Below are 22,097 nucleotides of genomic sequence, written 5' to 3' on the forward strand. Positions count from 1 at the left end.
AAAAATTCTGCCCGTCTCAGAGTGGTTTTCAAATGGTCATGGTTAATACTTTTTTATAGTAGTGTTTTCCGCTGACGTGTGGGTCTAAGTGCACTGAAGCCCACACGTCGGTGAGGGAGAGTTCCTCTGCAGTTCCGGCATGAGCAGATTCGTTGAGTTTCTCGTCGGTAACCTACGATCTGTCGACCTTAATTAGAAGATAGAAGAGTATACGCCATCGAATCGAAGACCTCCCTCGTGCTTGAGCAACCAACCAACAACCACCTTCGCTTAGTCATGGCACTTGCCTCCCTGCTCACCATCAGGCGACGTGAAAGCTGCGAGCTGATGGGAATATGGGCATATTATGGGATTAATGGGGCATGGTCGCCGTCAGCGTTAACGAGTGTCGCGTACGCGTTGCATATATTCTGAGATGAGCCTAAGGCTTTGGGTCTTGGGCCTTGGTCCTCGGGGGAGAGCGAGTAATGCGCATGCGCGTGTGAATTTTGGGCTACATGAGGAGGCCCAATAACACTCCATTCCTTTGTTTGGGCTTGGGCCCATGCACTAGAGATTCGATAGGGCAGCTGCGGCTCAGGAATCCTATACATCTTCTGAAATTTTTTTTCTTTTTCATCTTAGATTCGTGCAAATCATCTTTAGACCTTCTCAACCCTGACCTTTTCCCTGCTCAAAAAAAAACCCCTGACCTTTTCCTTCTTCCTGCCCTCTTCCTCACCGTGCGCTGCCGCCCATGACCCTGCGCTCCGCCCGCCGCCGCCGCGTGCTCGCGTCGTTGCACGTGCCGTACCCGCCTGCCAGCCGCGCGCTGCTGCCACGCATGCCTGCCGCACGCTGCAGCAGGCGCTGCTGGTGCCGCAAGCTGCTGCTGCGGCGGCACGCTACCGCTGCTGCCCCGCGCTGCGGCACTGCGGCTGCCGCGTGCTGCTGCTCCGCGCGGCGCGTCGCGACTGGGCTCGCCAACGCCGGAGAAGAACACCTCGCTCGCCGGTGAAGAAATCTTCAATATTTCTATTTCAGCATTTTCAACATTTTATATCTCCAATTTTAACATTTATCTTCATAATTTCAATATTTTAAAAGCCAAATGTTAAACGTGTTTACCAAAATATTGAGTTAACTTTACTAAAATATTAAACATATTTGCAACAGATAATTAGATCAAAATTAACTTTAAACATAGATATCTTATCTATCTTCTACAAGATAGATAAGCCCCGCTGCGGCCTCCCTGCCCCTAAAAAAACTGAGGCCTCCCTTGTCGCTGACTCGCTTCCCACCGGTGCCCTGAGCCCCTGGCGACGGCGACCAAATCGCCCGGCGAGAAAACAGAAAGGGGATAAAAGATTCACCCACGCCACGACTCCACGAGTTGACTTCGCCAGTGTCAAACCGCTTCCTTTTCATGCCATCCATCGAACTGAACCTTTGCCGTCATCATTGGCTGGAATGAGGGTCGCCAGTTTCTGTCTTACAAAATTTTGTGTTTGCCTTTTCCCTGACGGCGTCAGCACGACCTTTCATTTTCTTTCTGGAGCAAGCCGGAATGACAACGGGTCGATTTTTCATTGAATACAGAAGTACAGAATGTACAGAGATCACGAAACAAAAAAAGCTGCACATAGAAAACGATAAGGGAGACGGAACTCAAGAAGACAACGAAAGCCTGAACCACTCTGAAGTCTGAAGATGACAAACCGAGCAGGCAATGAGCTGAAAGAAAATGAAGCAAGGCCTGAAGTCTGAAGATGACAAGTCGGAGCCCTGCATTGCTGACTCAGAGGGAGAGCGATAGAGGTGCCGCCTCGATCCGATCGCACACATGAACACACAGCTCGCTCCGCCTCCGGCGCAGTCCACACGCGGAGAAGCATTGCAAGCAAGAGGCTTGCAAGCAACGCACGGCGAGCGGCTACACGGCTCGAGGCGGCGGCCTAGCCCCGTGCTTGCTCGGCTTACTGATCAATTTAATTCTGCTCCGCCGAATTGCTTAGGCCACAGACTAGATTAGATTAAGCCCGCTGCACGGGGTCCTGCAGCAGACAAGGCCTCTCTTGTCGCCGAGCCAGCTAGCCGCGTCGATCTGGACCTGTCTCGCTGTCCCTACCTGCTCGCCTCGCATCAACCAGCACGAGCTCTAGCTCGATCCGGCGATCCCTCCTGTGTTCATGTGTCTCCGAGTTCCCCCCACCCCCCTGGTGAGTAGTTAACTGCTACTCCCCCGAGAAGCAAAGAAGTATCATTGGCGGTGTCAACTGAATGGCATCAGATGCTGCAAAGTGCTAACTGAATGGCTTGAATGGCAGGCAATTCAGTGGGTTGGAGCACATGCCTTGAATTGAGCGCCGGACTTCTATCAGAATTCAGAAACATCGCCTTTCAGTTTCATAACCCGAAATCCTGGAGAACTAATCAAGGTGAGCTAAATGGTTAGGAAACTATCTGATGATAAAGCCAGTAGTTTCTTGGTGATCTTTTGACTTTGTTCTGTTTAGGATTTTTTTTTTCAATCAGTTACATACATAATTGTTGTTCCGTGAACTGGAAAGTAGCGTGAATCGCAAATTCAACTGAACATCGTATGTAGATGTGGTACCACTGCACCATTTTGCTTGCAGCTGCAGATGATCGCACTGGATTTTTAAAGACTAAAAGCCAGGTTGTTCAGATAAGCTAGACTAGTCCATTATTTTTCCTGCGGTCTTGGGATGCCATACAGCTCTGCTTTCGGCGACTACTCATTATTTACTAAATCCATTTTATCTTTCCAGAGCAAGCTACAAGTCTAGTACAAGATGTTTTTTGTTTAAATTAAATTATTACTACATGATAATAGGATGCGGAGTTGGTTTTGTACACCTAATAATGCCGCACTCACAAGTTGTGTGGAGTTTCAGATTGCCTTGCCAGGCTAAGGTTTTCCAACTGTGGGGGTCAAATTGTCAAGTTGTATGCATCATGAAATCAATAATGCCACACAAAGCTATAAGCATATAACACCTTAGTTCCATCTCAAAAGGAGAAAAGGGCTAGACCTTCTAGTTTGGAAAAAAGAACAAGATTGTTTTAGTTGATTCCATGCTTACTAGCCATCAAAAGCAAATGATACTGCCAACCAAGAAAATATGCCCCACACGATATTTTCAGCACGTTTATGTGTTCTTTTCCCTTAATTTGAAACCAAATCAGAAGTTTGGCTGAGGTGTTGTAAAACTATGCTGTGTGCACCTGCAGAGGCAGGATTAACCTCCTTTTTCTATAAAAAAAATATGCCCCGCACCATTATCACAATTTATTAATGTATTTAAGCAACATTTTTCTCAAGTCATCCATCACTTTGATGATCCGAAATATTGCTCAATTATAAGCTCTTTTGCAGGGGTTGTACTGAATATAAAATTGGATATTTCCATTTTATAAAAAAACGTGAATGCCTTAGAGATCTCCCAGTTTTTACAAAAGGTATCGGATAAGAATTTGAAATTCCCTAGGACCATTCTAGAGAAAATGAAATAAGCTTGCAGCAAGGAGCAGAATAAAAGGGGTCCTCATAGCTTCAGTACCAATTGATGATTTTCTATTGTATGAAATATTTTTTAAAAAAACGTAACTTGAAAATAGCCCCCCCCCCCCCCACCCCTAATTTTTTATCTGACCCGTACAGTGAGTCAGTGACCAAAGAGCAACAATGGAGAAACTAAGCATGGTGGCAACCACCTTGCACGTTCTAAGATACCAAGCTTTAGTTACTGCATTCATTAAGTGCTCATGATAGCTTAATTATCTACATACATGACAAGATAATCTATTCCAGCTGCACATGGGGCCTCAGCCTTGCTTGTTTTCTGTGTGGTACTTCAGAAGAAACAGACAATTGAGGATGGTACTAGTTTTATGGAGAAAACAAAAAAAAGATATATTTTATTTAGTGATAGGGTACTTTTTTTATATTTCTTCCATCAGACACATATGCAAAAAAAAACTGATGTCTCTGATATGGGCTAGCCTAGTTTTCATCTCTATGGGCGGCCCCATTATTTTTGGAGAGTTGACTTTATCTGAAGAGGAAATTTTTGCAAGTGAACACATCAAGTTGTTCACATGATGCAAAAATAAAAATGTTGTCACATGCTCACTCTTTTGCCTCTTTATGCTATATATATCTTTTGTGGTAACTATAGGCTAGGATAGTTTCCATCGGCTTGTCAATGCTTCAAGCACTTTGATGTTTAAGGTTGTGGAATGGCCTCCAAGTTTTGTCCATGCTCAAATAGTTCTAGGTAACTAATCATATTCCTTTTTTTCATATTTTTAAAAATGACTAGTTTAATCTTACTGCACTCACAAGAAATAATATTCCAATTTCCTTTTTCATGATCACACAAAATCATTGCCTTGAACATCTATCATTTTAAATTCTGGCATATACTGAAGCTAACTTTCATTCATATTTTTTTAGATAATGGATGAAAAGCATCCGGCCTCTACGCCCAAGGGCGTACACAGCCAATTATTACAGGATTCGCATAAATGGGAAAATAGAGGAGAGTGAAGCCGTTCTCAAAGATAAAATTATAGCAAACGATAAAAAGTGTTCCATCCTCCCTTGATGAACTCCAAAGCGATAGTCTCTATGTTTCTGCTCATCAAGGAAAGTGTTGTCTTGGCTTGCTCCTCACGTTGCAGCTGCGCCCAGAAACGTAACCAGTACGTCCCTCTGAAAATAACCTGCAAAATCGAATGGTATTTGACTTTGTGAAAAGTTATATCATTCCGGCATCTCCAGATTGCCCAGCAAACAGCAGCCACTCCCACCCAAATCAAATTTCTAATCTTTTTAGATTGATTAGAAAGCCATGAGCCAAACATATGCCTAATCGAATTAGGTGGAGTCAAACCTGTAGCGTAAGAAATTATCCTCCAAACCATTCTCGCGTACGGGCAGTCTAAGAAAAGATGATCTATAGACTCATTAATATTACAGCCACAACATTTTTGGCTACCCGTCCAGTTCTTTTTAGCGAGATTATCTTTTGTTAAAATCACTCCCTTTTGCAGATACCAAAGGAAGATTTTAATTTTGAGAGGAATCTTAGTTTCCAAATACTCTTATGTCGAAAAGGTGGGTTTCTATCTATCAGATGTAGATAGAGAGAGCGAACTGTATATGACCTGGATGTGGTCATATTCCATTTGAAATTATCAGGCTCGTCCACTAAGTTGACATGGGCGCATTGCGCTACAAGGTTTTGCCATTCAAGCAGTTTATTATCCACCAACGCTCTCCTGAAGGATACCTGGAGAGGCGACGTGGCCATAACTTTAGCCACTGTTGCATGTGAATCCCTCACTATATTATAGATTGATGGATATTTAACTTTGAAAGGTCTGTCTCCTATCCATGTATCTTCCCAGAATCTGGTCTTGGACCCATCCTTTACCTCAAAAGAGCCAAGGCTGAACACCTCATCTTTAATCTTCATGAGGCCTCTCAAAAAATGAGAGTCATAGGGTCTTGCCTTTACCTGGGTTAGTGACTTGGAATGTAGATATTTATTAGTTAGCAGCTTTTGCCACATGCCATCGGTATTCAGCAAGTTTACAAGCCACTTAGCCAATAAACACTTATTTTGCAATTGCAGATTTACGATTCCAAGTCCTCCTTGGTCCTTAGGACGACACAAGATGTCCCACTTGATAAGTCGGTATTTATGTTTATCCGATGATCCTTGCCAGAAAAACCTTGATCTAAATTTGTCAAGGTTTTTGAGAACCCCTTTGGGTATTTCAAAGAAGGACATCATGAACATGGGTAGGCTACTAAGTACTGAGTTTAAGAGGACTAGCCTCCCTCCATAAGACAGATATTTCGCTTTCCAACAAGAGAGCTTTTTCTCGAAGCGTTCCTCTATTTTTCTCCATTCAGAATTTAGGAGTTGCCTGTGGTGCATAGGGATTCCTAGATATCTGAAGGGATATTCACCAGCATTACAGCCAAAGAGATTAGTGTAGGTATCTTTCATCTCTTTGGCGGCACCAAAACAGAATATTTCACTTTTGTGGAAGTTGATCTTGAGACCCGATAATTGCTCGAAAGCACATAGCAAAAGTTTGAGATTTTTTGCTTGTTCTAGGTCATGGTCAATAAAGATGATAGTGTCATCTGCATATTGCAGTATTGATAAACCATCCTCTACAAGATGAGGAATGACACCTCTTATTTGATCATCGGCTTTTGCTCTCTTGATCAGGAGAGTCAGCATATCAGCCACGATGTTAAATAAGATGGGTGACATAGGGTCCCCTTGACGGAGTCCCCTCTTAGTTTGGAAGTATGGGCCGACATCATCGTTAACCTTGATTCCCACACTTCCTCCTGTCACCATACATTCAATCCACCTACACCACTTGGAGGAGAACCCCTTCAAGCGTAGGGTTTGCTGCAGGAATGGCCATTTGACCTTATCATACGCCTTTTCGAAATCGATCTTAAGAATGATCCCATCTCGATTTTTGGTATGTAGTTCATGGATAGTTTCGTGTAGGATGACTACTCCTTCCATTATATTCCTGCCAGGCATAAAAGCTGTTTGTGTGGGGCTAACCACCGTCTTAGCTACATGGTTCAACCTGTTTGTGGCAACTTTAGTGATGATTTTAAAGCTGACATTAAGGACACAAATGGGTCTATATTGTTGAATCCTAGTAGCGTCAGCCACTTTCGGGATAAGGGTAACAATCCCAAAATTTAGGCTGAAGAGGTTTAGGTCCTCCCGGTGGAAGTCCGAAAAGAGAGCCATCAGGTCATCCTTGATCACATTCCAGAATACCTGATAAAATTCTACGGGGAAACCATCAGGTCCCGGAGCCTTATTATGCTCCATCTGAAACACCGCATTTCGCACTTCGGCCTCATCGAATTGATTAGTAAGTGCCTGATTTTCCTCTAGGGAGACTTGGGGAATATCCCCGATTTGATCCTCCCGTAGTGAAATTTCCGATTCATCCGGAGGTCCAAAGAGATTCTTATAATAATTGGTGATATGGCTCTTAAGTTGGTCAACTCCGATAACCCTTCCTTGATCATTCTCAAGTTTGAAGATATGTTGTTTTCTGTGTTTACCATTAGCTACTAGATGGAAGAACCTAGTATTATTGTCTCCTTCTAGTAGCGTTTTGACCTTTGCCCTTTCGTACCATTTTATCTCTTCTTCTCTTAAGAGAGACACTAGACTCTCTTTTAGGTAGTGTTTCAGATCCAACTCCTGAGCGGAGAGAGGAATCGCCTCCGCTTTCTTATCCAGTTTCTCAAGAATAGCGAGAAGTCTTTTCTTCTCTTTTCTATAAGTTCCAGCGGTGTGTTTGGCCCATCCTCTAAGATGTTGTCTGAGTCTTCGTAATTTATTCTGCCACCGCTCGAGAGGCGAACACCCTGAGTTCTCAGATTGCCATATATTGGCAATCATATCGTAGAACCCGTCCCTAATCAACCATCCCCTCTCAAATTTAAAGGGACGTTGATCGGTGTGGTGGGTAGATGCCCTCGTATTCAGGATAAGAGGAGTATGGTCCGAAATATTTCTATCTCTTGGTTCTACCGTTGAGAGGGGATATCTGATTTCCCACTCAGTACTAACGAGAACTCTATCAAGCTTCTCAAAGGTCGGGTCGTCACCCGGACCCGCCCATGTGAATTGGCGACCAGACATGACAATCTCTTTTAGATCAAGAGATTCAATAACAGCGTTAAACAAGTTAGGCCACTTGAAATCAAACTCTCCGGAGCTTTTATCCTTCGGCCCTCTCATAATATTGAAACCCCCCCCCCCCCCCAATTAGATAAGGGAGCGATTCTTTTGAGCACGTGTTAACCATTTCAGCCAAAAAAGCTTGTTTGTTTTGCTGTTGTGCTGGGCCGTACACCGTATACAGCACAAATTTGAAGTCATCGTGTTTGGATCGTAGGGTAAATTTCACATAGAAATCTCCCTCTGCGATGGCTCCAATATCAAAAACCTCCAAATCCACCCCAAGGAGGATGCCTCCTGATCTACCGTGAGGTGCCATACTGTGCCAGATGAATTCCCGGCCAGCGCACAACTTTTTTAATGTATGATCAGGAAACTCATCCCTCCCGGTTTCCGAGAGAGCAATAAAATTTATTTGCTCCTCTTTTACTAAGTCCGCCAAAAATATGTGTTTAGCCAAGTCTCCAAGACCTCTGCTATTCCAGAGTACTCCTTTCATTTGAGTTTAATTTTCGAAGGAGTTTTTGGCTTTTTCGGGAGTCTACCGTTTTTGAGATTTTTGGCAGCAGTAGACTTTTTCTTTCTATGGATGGGAGATAGATCGATAATGTGATCCACCTCCGTATCCTGCACGTTCTCATTTAGATTACCACTCACATGGCTGAGAACTGCTTCTAGTCTATCTTCCTTCTCCTCATCACTCTCGGCATGACTAAATTTAGATTTTGATTTATCTAATTTTTTGCTAGCCTGAAGCGCTAATCTATCATTTTCTAGATTTTTGATAGCAATAGTAGAGGATATAATAGCCGAGGCAGTAGAACCGGTTGATGCCTATATTATTAAGGTTTCATTCATATAGCTATTTGTATTATAGAAACTTGGTTTTGCATACCTAAGTTATTCGAACATTTTTTCTTAATTTAGGAAATTAATTCTTCTTCCAGTATATGGCAACACAATCCTAATGGATCTAAAATTCTTTAAATAAAGCTTGTTCCGAGATTGTTAGTCTGCCACAGCAATTAGCTAGCCCACCAATTAATCAATTAGGATATTATTTCTATACCAATTACTATACAATGTTCACGAGCTGAGCTTTGTTTTAATTTGGTGGAGTTTTCTTCCTACCCAAAGCAACTTTGTTACACCCAAAAGTTGGCAGTCCAAAGCATTGTTAGTGGCATGCAAGTAGTAGTAGTGGAATGGAATAAAATAAAACCATTGGTGTGTTCTCCGTGGGACTCATCAGCCTGCTTGCCCTACTTCTTTTTGGGCAACAGCAGATCTGGTGGTCAGAATGCATTAGATTTATGGCTGCTTGGCCCTTGGAGTACAAATCAACCATTATACAAACCCCAGATGTAACCTAACCCCAGCTGTGTGTACACTCAGTTAAATGACGATATGCAGACTTTCAGCATCTGGGCAAAAAGCTGATAATCGTAAGTGTAATGCTAGCTGAATAAGACTTCAGTGTAATTCTAATAACCCCAGCATGTTGGCATATATATTGCCGCATGTCGTGGTGGTTTTTATAGGATTAACGGCTGTGGTGCTGCAGGGATCAAAGCTGGCAGCACGTTAGATTATGGTTGCTTGGCCTCTTGTGTGGAACCATTATTGTGGAGCTGATTGCTTTTCCTACATAAGCATCCAATTAATTAGAGGCAGTGTGCAGCAAGTGGAATGGAATCTTTATTTGCTTATAAGGGATCTAGTGTCGATTTTTGAGCAACAGTTAGCCTGACGCAAATTCGTATACATTTATATGTTCCAAACTTGTGTATGATCGTGGTTGTGCATCCATGACAAAGTGTTGGAAGAAGATAGTTTTGAAGATGATAAATTGTAGAAAAATAGTGATCAAACTCAATATTTGGAGATGATAACATGTGAAACAACAGCCAAGAATAAGAGAACAATGATAGTAACTATCGTGGACAACTTGGTCAGTGGTGTGGATAATGTAAGTCAACTCGTCGGCAGAAGCATGTTCAGCCTTTTGTCTTCTGTGGTGTATGTTCTTGGGAGCTCCTCCAACCTCTAAACCTGGCTAGTTCAATTAGACAGGATCACTTCTAGGTTGATCTTATTTGCAACTTATAAAACAAGAAATAGGTTTGATTTATATATGCATATAAAACCTTCAGTGAGGTAGGTCAGGACTCAGGACGCAAAAACCTGCTGTTGTTGCATTTCTTCGCAAACCAACCAAAAGTCAATGACTACCTTCTTTAGAAAAGAAATGGCCCCTAAAAGTCAATTATGGTAATCAAGAAACATGAGAAAAATATCAAAATTTGTCATCATGATAAGACGATTGTATATGATCCACCCCATTCCAGGATAAAGGTAGTACTAATAAATTACTGGAATCTCTGTCTTGAAAATAAACATTTTTTTTGCTAGGTTGCGGGATCATCCCTTTAGACCATCATCCTAAAGGGTTTCTCAGGTCAGGCTGTTGTTCTAGAGAATCTATTTCTCCGTTCTTTTGTAAGAAGCTTGAGCCTCAACTACACTCTAGGAAAAAATATCAATTGTACCATTGGCAAATCGAAGCAATTGATCCCCGAAAAATAACACAGGTAGGTGAGCTTGTGACAAATAACTGACAATGTTTGCACGATGCTAACACCAATTATTGTGGTCAGACACCAACATATTCACTCAACATGGCATTTTAATATCTTGCTAATCAACAATTTACTACAAGTTATCTTAACAAAGAGTGATTTATTATATCACCCTCCACATGATGTACGCACTTGACAAATTGTTATGTCTTAGCCATCGACTGCTTTAAACACGGATTCCCGCCAAACATGAAACAAATCTCCAAACACAAAAACTCCTTGGATGACATTAAGGCAACACGTAGCTAGCCTTCAACGCGCCCTACGTGTAAAACTGCATTATTCTTTTAGCAAAATTAATATCATTTGTACTTAATAAAAATAGCCTAATACATTGCACTTGCTCCTATCCAGATTTAAAGACGCATGGCTGAATATATCCCATGTAACCAGTTTCCAAACAAGTTAACTACGTTCTGTAGTGGTTGCAACCCATAAGCAACTTAAATTGGTCTCCAAATGAATCCTAAAACATTTACAATGAGTAGTAATCAAGAGATCGCCGCCATGGATTAGTGTGCACACGTTTGATGAAGGGGAGATGGGCAGTGCACATTAAGCGTATAGTTCACTCGATACATTGAATTTGTGTCATTATTTAGATACAGACTAAAAAAAGTCAAACTGCTCACATGAACATTTTTTTCTTAATTTTTTATTCCATTCTTAGGGGCACTAGCTTTTTAAATGTGCAAAGGGGTTAGGAAACAAGAAAAGTTTGAATACTAATAGACAAAGGGATCAGATACCTCCTTCAACCGATTGAAGCAACTCAAATTAGCCATTGTGTCTGAGTATACATGGGCATAATAATGATGCAGAGTGCAATTAGGAAGTCAACACCACGAGAGAGAAAAGGAATATAGAAACTCCCCAGCTCCTGTTTTACTCGTCGTTTTGAACATTGGTATTCTCACTCTCTCAGCAAGTGAAATTCATATTGTTGGCCGTTTTAAAACACGACAAATTATACTCCTATTAGTGATCATTAATCAAGGTTACCTGTAAGATAGACCAAAATGATACTCCAAAAGAAAAGAAAAAAGAAAAAATTGCCATAGCACAGCACTACAGCAGCCAGCAGCTGAGCCGCCGGGTTCGTTTACCCCCGCAATCCCGTGCGGAACGCCACGCAGCGGCGAGGCGATCCGAGTCCACTCCACTGCCCACCACCACCCCGCAGCCGCCGTCATTTAAAAACTGCCACCTCCCCCGCCGCGTTTTTTCTTTAACCCCGCCACCCCTCGTCGCTTCTCAACGCGCCCACCACCACCACCACCACCGGGGACGGCGGCCAGATCGGCCGGAGAGAGAGAGAGAAACACCCACGACGGGAGCGAGGACTAAACAAGTCGCGCGGAGGAGGTCGCCAGTTGCGCAATTCTTCGCCCCCTCGCGCGCACCCGCGCACATGGCCCCCTCTGCCCCCGGGGCCGCGATTCCTTGCACCCGCTGCCCCTCCGCCCCCCCCCCCCCCCCCCCCCCCCCCGCGCAAATTTTATACTCTCCCCGTCACATGGCCGCTGCGCCCCCGCCCCCTCGCTGCCATTAGATCCTCGCCCTCCTCCCCGCGACCCTCGCCTCTGCTCTGCTCTGCTCCGCGTCGCGTCGCATTGACCCCGCGCTGCTCCCTGCTCCACGTCCCGCTCCGGCTCCGCTCGCGCCGCCCCGTCCAGTCCAGAGGCCGTGGCTGAGCAGCCGCACGGCAGGAAGGGTGTCGCTCGGAGCCGCGCCGTCGTCTCTCAGGTGGGCGATCCTCGGCTCCTCGCTCTGCGTGTCCCAGGGTTTCCGCGATCGCGAGTCCGCCGGCCGGGCATTTCGTCGGGCGGGTGGCGGGCGTAGTGTGCTGTTCAGTCGAGCTGCTCGGCTTTGGTTGTTTTTGTTTCCGTTTTTTCTGGTAAACGTCTCTGCTTCGATCAGGCGGGCGTTGTTTGTGGTGGGAGATTTGATCTCGAGCCCTCCAGGACGGATCGCATTTCCCCGTCGTTTCTTCGAACGGGCAGCGGGCGTAGCGCAGCAGAGCAGAGGGAGGCTGGATGCTACTGGGATCAGGTCCCCGACGTGTGCTTTGCGTGTTCCATTGCTTCCTTGATTCCCCTTGCGCCTGTGCCGTTTTTAGCTGCGAAGCGTTTGACTTTGTGAGCTGTATGGTGCGTAGTTTAGCTGGGCGTGCTAGTCTGAGAGATTCAGGTTGCGTTTGATTTCGGTGAAAGCTGAGGTAGCGCAGAATCTTAGATTCGGTTTTGTACCTTTTTTACCGTTTTCTTTCCTTGATCCGAAGATGCTCTCCAGCACGCCTTGAAGAGAGGGAAGGTTCCATCTTTATAGCTTGCCTTTTTCATTGAAAGCAGAGTTCCATGCCTGCCTTCAGTACAAGTGTTGAGGGGTTACTTTCCCCTTTGTTGAGATGTTCCATCAAAGCTGCATTCTTTGTTGAGATGTTCCATCAAAGCTGCATTCTTTGCAGCATCTTTGTTCGAACAATAAACTTAAATATGCATGCTCATTTCTATTGATCATAATTTGCTCTCCAGTCAGCATATTAGTTTTTGTAACCATTTGATTTGAATTTGGATAATTTCTCAATTGATTTCGTGGATACACCGTTTTGTTTGACTCCTTATGTGAGGATATCATTGTTTTGTTTGACTTGGTACTGAGCTGCAAACCGGATGTATATGCAGATAAGAAGCTGCTTCTGATTCCCGCTCTATCATCAGTTAGTTGGCACAAGTGCCAGGCTGCCAGTCATATCATTCTTGGAGAGAACAGGGAACATTGAGATTTCAATCATGGATTCATTTCATCAGAAATAGTCTGCAAATCATCCGTTGGGTTCAACAGTCAACCAGTGTTTGAGTAAAATTTCGATGTGAACAGAAAACTGTCGTAATTATCGAGAAAAAATGGGGGACGAATACCTGGCCGAACCTGAGAATGAGGTTGCACAATCAATGTGGCCTGAGAATATAGGAGATAAACACCAGAGACAGTTCAGAATGGAAAATTTTAGGAAGGACCAAGATGCTTTTAAGGATTTTAAGTTCGATCAGAAGCCTGTTCATGTGGATTTTCAGCGGCTTATGGAAATGGCAAATTCTGACAAAGGTGTTTCTCATATGCAATACTTTATGAAGCACTGGGAATATAAGAGAGCCAATGCTGCTCGGCTTCTGGAGGAAGAGCTTGGTCTTCTCAGCCAACAGAGGAAAGAGATCGAGCAAAACAAGCAACAAATCTTGGAGGAGCAACGGTTTCAGGATGAGAGTTATTATGCCGTAAAGCGGCATGTACCTATACTGGATGAAGTTTACGAAGATGAATGGAAGCGTCCGAGTAAAAAGAATGATGAACTTTCTCGTAATAGAGAGCCTAAAATAGATGTGGACTATGATAGTGTTGCCTATTGGAAAGAGAGAGCAACTCAGTTAGAAAAAACACTTGAGGAAAGCATTCAAAGGGAGCGTTCGTTGGTTGAAAAATTAGAAGAAAATATAAAGAATCTACAGTCACACACACCAGCAGAGGAATTCTCTGGGATGTTAAAACGTGCTGATTACTTCTTGCACTTGGTTCTTCAAAGTGCTCCTATTGTTATTGCCCATCAGGTACATTTATCTATGTCCACCACACCTGTTGCAACTTGCAGTATACATGGAAATGCTTCATTTCAAGCATGACACATATGGAACACTGGACAAGAAGTTTTATATGAGCCTTATGAGGTTATAGATAAATAATCAATTGTTTGTCTTTTTCTTTTCAGGATGCTGATTTACGGTACCGTTTCATTTTTAATCACTATCCAACACTTGCTGATGAGGTAATTTGGTTTCAGATGAGCCTTTACCTTGCCATTGTTTTTATGCTTCATACTATACAGCCCTCTTTTATCCTTAAAATGTACTACTGTAAAATCAGAATATGCCACGACTCCAGGCATTGGGCAATAAATCAACATCTCATGACAGTCTGATGTTCTTTTTTTTTAATAAGTTGCAACTTTGGCTGAAGCATACCTTTTATTTATCAGGATGTTATTGGTAAGACAGACTATGAGATATTGTCAGGTGAGGGCATAGAAGAGATGAATTGTGTCAAGCGAGAAGTTATGGCCACTGGAATAGCAACTAAAAGAGAGTTTGCATTTAACACACCAATGTTTGGAGCAAAGACATTTGTGACATACATCGAGCCAGTTTTCAGCAAAGGTGGGGAAACAATTGGTGTGAATTATGTTGCAATGGACATAACAGATCAGGTACCTTTATGAATTTCACTTCTCTTGTGATATACCTTCAACTCTTCTTCCTTCTGAATGGTAACAATTCCTGATATATTATTCTTCTCTGGGTTTTATTCTGGCACAGGCTGTATGATTCTTTGTTTTTCTTGGTTTTAATTGTGCAATAGCACACTTTTTCCTAGGTAAAGATGGCACCATGATCCTTTTAGGTCCCCTGATTGTACCTAAGATTACATGCTAATTTTACTACCCTCAAAATGGACCTTGCGATTTGCACAAACCTTTTTTCTAGGGTATTTTTTCACATGACTGTTATTTCCAAATATTTAGCAAATTCCCTGAACCAAAATTTTGTTCACACACTGCATTGTATCCTACATTTTTTCCTTCATGTTTTTGAGGTGTAATTTATCTACTTCTTTGCACATAAGGTCAAAAGAAGAGAGAAGATGGCAGACATAAGGGTGAGGGAAGCTATCCAAAATGCCAAGGAAACAGAACTTAGCAGATCTCTTCACATAACAGGTTTGGATCTTGTTACAATGACTGTTTGATGGACTTAAGCTAGAATTGTATACTGAACAATTTATTTACACTGCAGAGGAAACAATGCGAGCAAAACAAATGCTAGCCACCATGTCCCATGAGATCAGATCTCCACTTTCAGGTGTTCTTAGCATGGCCGAAATTCTTGCAACTACCAAACTGGATAAAGAACAACACCAGCTGCTACAAGTTATGTTATCCTCTGGAGATCTTGTATTGCAGCTGATCAATGACATCCTTGATCTTTCAAAAGTGGAGTCAGGTATTCCAAATTACGTACTTCAGTCAACTTAGTCATTCATATTTGCTTGTTTAAAGTGTTTTATACAAGTTTCTAGATTAAGTACTTGCTGCAGGGACATCAAGTATGACTTGAGCATCCTTTCCCATGTTACGTGTGGCAAATAACTCAAGAATAACATTTTATTAGACTGATGTCGTTTGATACTTAGTATGGTGCTGCATTAATTATTATTCCCTGATTAGTTGTTTCTTTTTTCACCTAAGATAACTGAAATATTGTTTACTCCTTCATCATTTCAGGGGCTATGAAACTAGAATCTACGACGTTCAGACCGAGGGAAGTAGTTCAACATGTACTCCAAACTGCTGCAGCTTCTCTGAAGAAGGAATTGACCCTTGAAGGGTGCATAGGTGATGATGTCCCAGTGGAGGTTATAATTCCTTATCCTTTTCTTTCTGACACTTCTATTCATATATCTAATAGTTGAGATTAAATTTCCTTAAGAGAGAAATGATGTAACTGTTTACAAAATCTAGGGATCCAGCTGGCTGCAAACGGAGGCAATCATTTCATCATGTTTTTCTAATGTATTGGTGTAGGTCATTGGTGATGTTCTAAGGGTTCGACAAATTCTGACCAACTTGATCAGGTAAGGGCTTTTATATTCTGAAGGTGCATCAGTCTACTTAAAGGGATTGATAAAACTTGTTTATTTGGATATAATGGAAAATATGTGTGCTATAGTCTGACATTTTATTTGGTTTTTGAATCATTTCAGCAATGCAGTCAAGTTTACACATGAAGGGAAGGTTGGCATAAATCTTCAGGTTGTGCATGAGCAACAACCAGGATGCAAAATGGAACACGAGAAAGTTCATAAGCGAGCTTATCCTGGCACCCCAATTACTACTGCAGCAGAAAATTCTTGTCTCTCTCCAAGAAATTGTGATAAAGATACATTGAACTGCTCGAAGCATGAAGATTTTGTTCAGAATGGCGTTCCAACATGTGAAAACTTCAGGGAGGATCATGAGAGGGAGGAAGTCGTTTGGCTTCGGTGTGATGTTTATGACACTGGAATAGGAATACCAGGTTTTTCCTCACATTTGTTGATTATGTTTCGCGTGACCATCTTCTCCATATCTCACTTGACAAGGAAATTTTCTTATAATAGTATAATAATTGGAACATGTTTGTCTTTATTTCTGATTGCTTCAATGCTGATCACCTGCAGAGAAGTCATTACCATTGCTGTTTAAGAGGTACATGCAAGCCAGTGCTGATCATGCAAGAAAATATGGTGGGACAGGGCTTGGCCTTGCAATCTGCAAGCAGTTGGTATGAAATTTCAGTTCTCATGCACCTATACATTTAAAATACGAACCATGATACAACTTTTGGTCATTTTATTTACAAATGAGAATAACGTGCCTATGTTTTTCTACCTGAGAATAGTTATTATGCATAATTGCATACATTGAGCTCCGATGTCTTGAAATGAACAGTAACATATGCAGATTAGTTGTAACTTGTAATTCAATGCAGTTCCATGGTAACTTACCAATGTTTGTAATTGTCTTTTAATTTTTTTCTAATGGTTTAGGTGGAGTTGATGGGTGGTACTCTGACTATAGTCAGTAGAGAGAATGAAGGATCAACATTTACATTTGTGCTGCCTTGCAAAATCCCTGTAAAAGAGGAGCACAGTGATGATCCAGATGAAGTGCATAGTTCTCAGAATGGTTTCACGAACAGTGATATAGAAGGTTCCTTCCTTTTCAAGCCACAAATGCGAACTTCTCTCCTGTCGACAGGAGTTTCAGTAATAAGCAACTCAAAGTTATTCGGTGCCAAGCTTATGTGCTACGATCCACCTGACATATTGGATGATCGCAAACCGTTCTCAAATGGCTTCACATCAAAGGAACAGGATTTTGCAAGTTGTACCTCTGATGCTCACCAGTCAAATGGTGCTAGTGTAAGGAGCACAGCTGAAAAACAACATGATGATGAAATGGTCCTTGAACTGAATAGTCAAGCCGAACGTGTTTCCAGTTCCCAAGGAGACACGGTATCTGTTTCAGGTTCTAGCTGTCAGAAAACGGGACCATACAAAATTCTAGAAGCAGAATCACTCCACAAGAAATCCAAGTGTTCTCCAATTGGCAACAAGGCAAAGATCCTCCTAGTTGAAGATAACCGGGTCAACATAATAGTGGCAAAATCAATGCTGGAGCAGCTGGGACATGGTATAGATATTGTAAATAACGGGATGCAAGCAATCCGTGCAGTTCAGCATCATCAATATGATCTTATTCTGATGGTACAACCATACTTATTTTCAATCATCTAACTATAAATGTTATACTTTTGGTTTGTTATGCTTACTTTATCAACTCTCCTTATATAGTCGTCACTTAGTTCACAATCGCTTCACCTCAACATCTTTGAAGACGCAAAAGTGATACCCTGAGGATCCTAATCTTGCACACGTTTCTGGCCAACAGTTTCTTGCTTTACACGAGCAGAGTGTGTGTGTTAAGTCTTTCTAAAAAAAAGGAAAAAAATATTGATTTTTGGAGTAATAAGATACACATCAATGAGATAAATTATCTGCAATGGGTTTTGCCAAACCAACAAAATTGGCTTGGTGCACCCAGGATGTTGCTGAGAGTTCATCTCACCAGCAAAACAGTGCAGGTGTAAGTCTTGGTATACTCCTGGACTACCATAAAGAAAAGAACTTCTAAATCATGACAGCACCTCATGGCGTGATATCTATATTTGAATACCAAGATAGCTTCACTAACCCAAGTGAAAATTTTTGTTATATGTTGCAACATTTTGCTTCCACTAACGAAAATGTATTGGTTTCTCCTTGATAGGATGTTCACATGCCAGAAATGGATGGCCTACAAGCCACTAAACATATCCGTTCTTTTGAGAGCACCGGCTTTTGGGATGCTTCTGTGAAGCCTGAGGATGATCTGATGATAGCTGACCCTGCTATTTCATCAGATTGTACACATGCAAAAAGGCAAGGGCAGAGGGTTCCTATAATTGCGGTAAGTTTACCTATACACAGCTCTAAACTCATACAATTAAGAACTCTTTGTCAGCTTTGCATGCAAGCTACTTCATATATTTGCTATTTTCTTAATCGCACAGATAATAGAATCCTCGTGTTATTCTAAATTGTATTCTTCCAAGCCTAGTTTATGCCCTGATATTGTATAACCCTTAAAATCTCTTGATTCTTTGCAGATGACAGCAAATTCATTTTCTGAGAGTGCCGATGAATGCCTTGCTGCAGGCATGGATTCCTACATATCTAAGCCTGTGAACTTTCAGAATATAAAAGAATGCCTGCAGCGGTATTTGCCATCTCAATGACTAACCAATTATTGTAAAGTAGAAAGTTAATTTTAGCTTAGGAAAGTTTTGTGAAATCACATCGGTCTTTTTCTTGTAAATCAATGTTGTAATAAATATAGTGTATCCTGTCTTGTCGACCACTTTACCTTACTATTGGGAGACGGAGACGGAACTCTTTTTTACAGAGCCTTCTGAATCTGACCTAACCCCATCAGTAAGATCGGATAGCTGACTCAAACTTTAGGATCCTCATTTGTTGTAAGAGACATAATTCCTGTATATAATTGTTATGGAGGTTCTTATCCTTTAGCAGTTAGCCATCTACCAACTGTATCAGGAGCAACATCAGTTTTATGATGATGTGACAGAGAACCAAAGATATCATACTGAGGTGTGAAACAGCTATCCATGTATATGCATTTCTATAACATTCTGGATCAAAGATGTCTTCTTTATGATACAAAACTTAATGTAATCATTTCTTCTCAAACATTCATGCACTGCCAGCTATAATAGAGGGCATACTGCAAATGCTGCATTCGATGACATTAAACTAAATTGATGCTTAAAAGTTAAGACATTTATTCGATTATAGAAAAAAAACTAGAGCCATATTCTTCGCATCATGCAATATGTGAAAACTTGACACCAGTTGGCATCAACTAATGTGCCTGATTGCGTAAGTATATTTCAGCAATTATGACTACATCTTTAGAGATTCTCAATCATAAAAAGGCCAAGCTCCTCTTTGTATCTCATATATCCACTGTAAATTCTAAGTTGGGCACTGAAGAAAGCAAGTAAATTGGCCAAGGAAAACTAGAAAAGGTTTATATTGAGGCTCCACACAGATAATAAAAGGCTAAATGATCTCTCCCAGATCATTATGTTGGAGTAAAGCAACCACCATCTGAATAGAAGACAGTAAGGCACTTTCCTTTTCTGAATGGGACCTGCACTGAGCCCCAGTGTTATGTATTCCCCTTGCTGTTGCTGGCAGTAGATTTGCATCAAATCTTTTTTTTTCCTTGATGCAGAAGCCTGAAGCGCAATTTCGTAATCGCGATACCCTTCTCTTTCTGGCAGATGATCCTACACGCTACATCTGCCGATGGAATAAAGATTTTGTTCTGGTTTCAGCGTTGTTTATTCCTGCTTGTAAGTGCCGGTGTCACTAGCAGCAGTTGAAAGGAGCACACAGAAAGGGACGTCGCAGTGGCATGGATAAAGCTCTTGTTTCTTGTTCATCATGCCCTGGGAAAGTTGCTTCTCTCGGCAGTGCAGAGCAGTTGAGCACAAGGGCTGCTATGGTTAGGGTTGATGTATCATGGAACAAGCCTGTGGTCTCTTTCATGCATTGTTCCCGAAACCGGGTTCATCGTCGGCTCGACCGCGATCAATCTTACGAAAGAGCTGCAAATCAGCAGCCATTTCCTCCAGTGAGCTCCAGTGGCATGATGCTATCCATCTTCAGTTACCAATAAGAATCAGGATGACGACGTATGCATTTGATCAATTGATGGATGGATCTCGCTTTCTTGCCTAGTGCCTGACAAGCAGCCCTTCTGCAACATGTGCTGCAATGCAACAAGAACTTCCCGTTCATGCATCTAAAATCTGCTTATTCTGTAGATGTTTTCCTATTTCAATTGGGGAGAAAGAGAGAGCTGAAACTCTGAATCAGGCAAGAAACTGAATCGATCTCCTGGAGCCAGATTATGCCAGGCTCTCGTCGAGTCCGGCATCTTCTGAAGCATCAGATGCTCGCCATCATCGTCAAGAACTCGCCAGGAAGCTCACCCAACAGCAGCCGATGAATCTGTCAGGTTCCCCTGCTCTGACTTTTGCATGAGCTCAGTGGCCAGTGGGGGAGGATTCCAGCACTGCACAAGCACAAATCCAAGCGGCACTGAATCCGCAGCCCACAGGGAAAGGCAAAGGCTGCTGGGAAGGATGCAAACTGTGGGCATGGACAAAGCTTAAGCCCATCTTGATCCTCCGCGCCGACCAATGCCGCTTCGACACGTCACACGGCGACGGGTGACTGTGCGCTTAGGATGTTGCCATCCAAGTTAACAAGTGTACAACAGGTACAGTTACACTGTTACAGATGATGCAACAGGATATTTGTGACGGGATGTACGTGCTTCAGATTCAGGTCACTGAAAAAAAAAAGGTGGAGATGCCGTTGGATGGCGACTAGCATACACCACTCTGCAGTCTGCACCCAGGATTCCTTGTTCGTGCCCCGTCTGCATTAAGGTTCAGGTAATCATGTTGTACTGTTGTTGTAGGATCAGAGTGTTATTAATCCGCATCAAACTGGCAGTAATCTGATTAGTGCAGCACAACTTGCAGCTCCCGGCCGGTGTTGTAGTCGACACGTACTTGCCAGTAATTAATCTCTGGAGAGTGATGCATGCATTGTGTCGATGGTATCTGAGATAGATGTCTGGCAGCTGATGATGATGATGATGATGATTGCTATCATCACCAGCCGTTATTGTGTTACGAGTGCCGTTGCCTATAGGTGACGGTGTTGCCTAGAGTGGCTCGTCTACGCACGCAAGGCCATCCGTTCGCAGCGGTTGCGGCGGTTCTCCGACGACGTCGAGTAGAGAGTAGAGTTTGCTATCGTCAGTAGCGAGTAGCGCGACGGAGGCTGACACTGGGCCAAGACTAGCTTCTTCGAGAGCACCTGCCGTAGCAGACTAGCAGTAGCTTTTTTTCCCCTGAAATATTGCAGACTAACAGAACAGTGTGCAGCTTAAGGCCTTGGGTAACCTGCTTGCTTAAAAAGCTGGTGGAAAGCAGCTTTTGCTTATTGCTGCTGCTTTTTACGTAGTTCATTTCTTAAAATCTGCTTACTGATACGCTGTTATAGAACTCTATCTGGCATTTGGTACGGTTATCTTTTTTTCATTGAGAGAAGCTGATGAACCATCATGTTTTGCAAGACAAAGAATGACACCCCCCCTCACATAAAAACTAAAACATTTAACTAATAATTTTCAAATTATTATGTGCATGTTATTAATTAGTATATAAAAATTGCTGATAGATCGTATTTGATAAATATAAAATACGTTATAAATTTTCATCAATTAATACAACATTAGAGAAGTATATATTGATCAAAAGATTTTATAAAATCTTAGCGTGTTCTTTAATAAGAAACAAAGACAGTACTAGTAAAGCCTCTATACATGTGAGGACTGGTTCTAATATAGGCGATAACCTAATCCTTGGCAGAAAAGCTAGAAATCCCTGTATGTAATGTACAGGAAGATAAAGAG

The 22,097-nt window shown here is 42.3% G+C and overlaps 1 protein-coding gene and 1 long non-coding RNA gene across 2 annotated transcripts; both read left to right on the top strand.

Annotated features, from left to right (window-relative positions):
- The first annotated feature begins 698 nt into the window (after nt 1-698).
- LOC120704916 lies at nt 699-2,589 on the top strand. Its single transcript, XR_005687730.1, has 2 exons — nt 699-2,201; nt 2,310-2,589. It is a non-coding gene; the product is annotated as an uncharacterized LOC120704916 (long non-coding RNA).
- Nucleotides 2,590-11,891: 9,302 nt separating this feature from the next.
- LOC120704917 (probable histidine kinase 1) lies at nt 11,892-19,195 on the top strand. Its single transcript, XM_039989455.1, has 13 exons — nt 11,892-12,136; nt 13,075-13,998; nt 14,157-14,213; nt 14,424-14,651; nt 15,068-15,161; nt 15,238-15,444; nt 15,726-15,856; nt 16,026-16,075; nt 16,205-16,518; nt 16,661-16,764; nt 17,030-17,749; nt 18,312-18,491; nt 18,691-19,195. The coding sequence occupies exons 2-13, from the start codon at nt 13,297-13,299 to the stop codon at nt 18,817-18,819; spliced, it is 2,916 nt and encodes a 971-aa protein (XP_039845389.1). The 5' UTR covers nt 11,892-12,136; nt 13,075-13,296; the 3' UTR covers nt 18,820-19,195.
- The last annotated feature ends 2,902 nt before the right edge of the window (nt 19,196-22,097 follow it).

The sequence above is a fragment of the Panicum virgatum genome, chromosome 4K (genome assembly GCF_016808335.1).
Source record: "Panicum virgatum strain AP13 chromosome 4K, P.virgatum_v5, whole genome shotgun sequence".
In the NCBI taxonomy this organism is placed as follows: Eukaryota; Viridiplantae; Streptophyta; class Magnoliopsida; order Poales; family Poaceae; genus Panicum; species Panicum virgatum.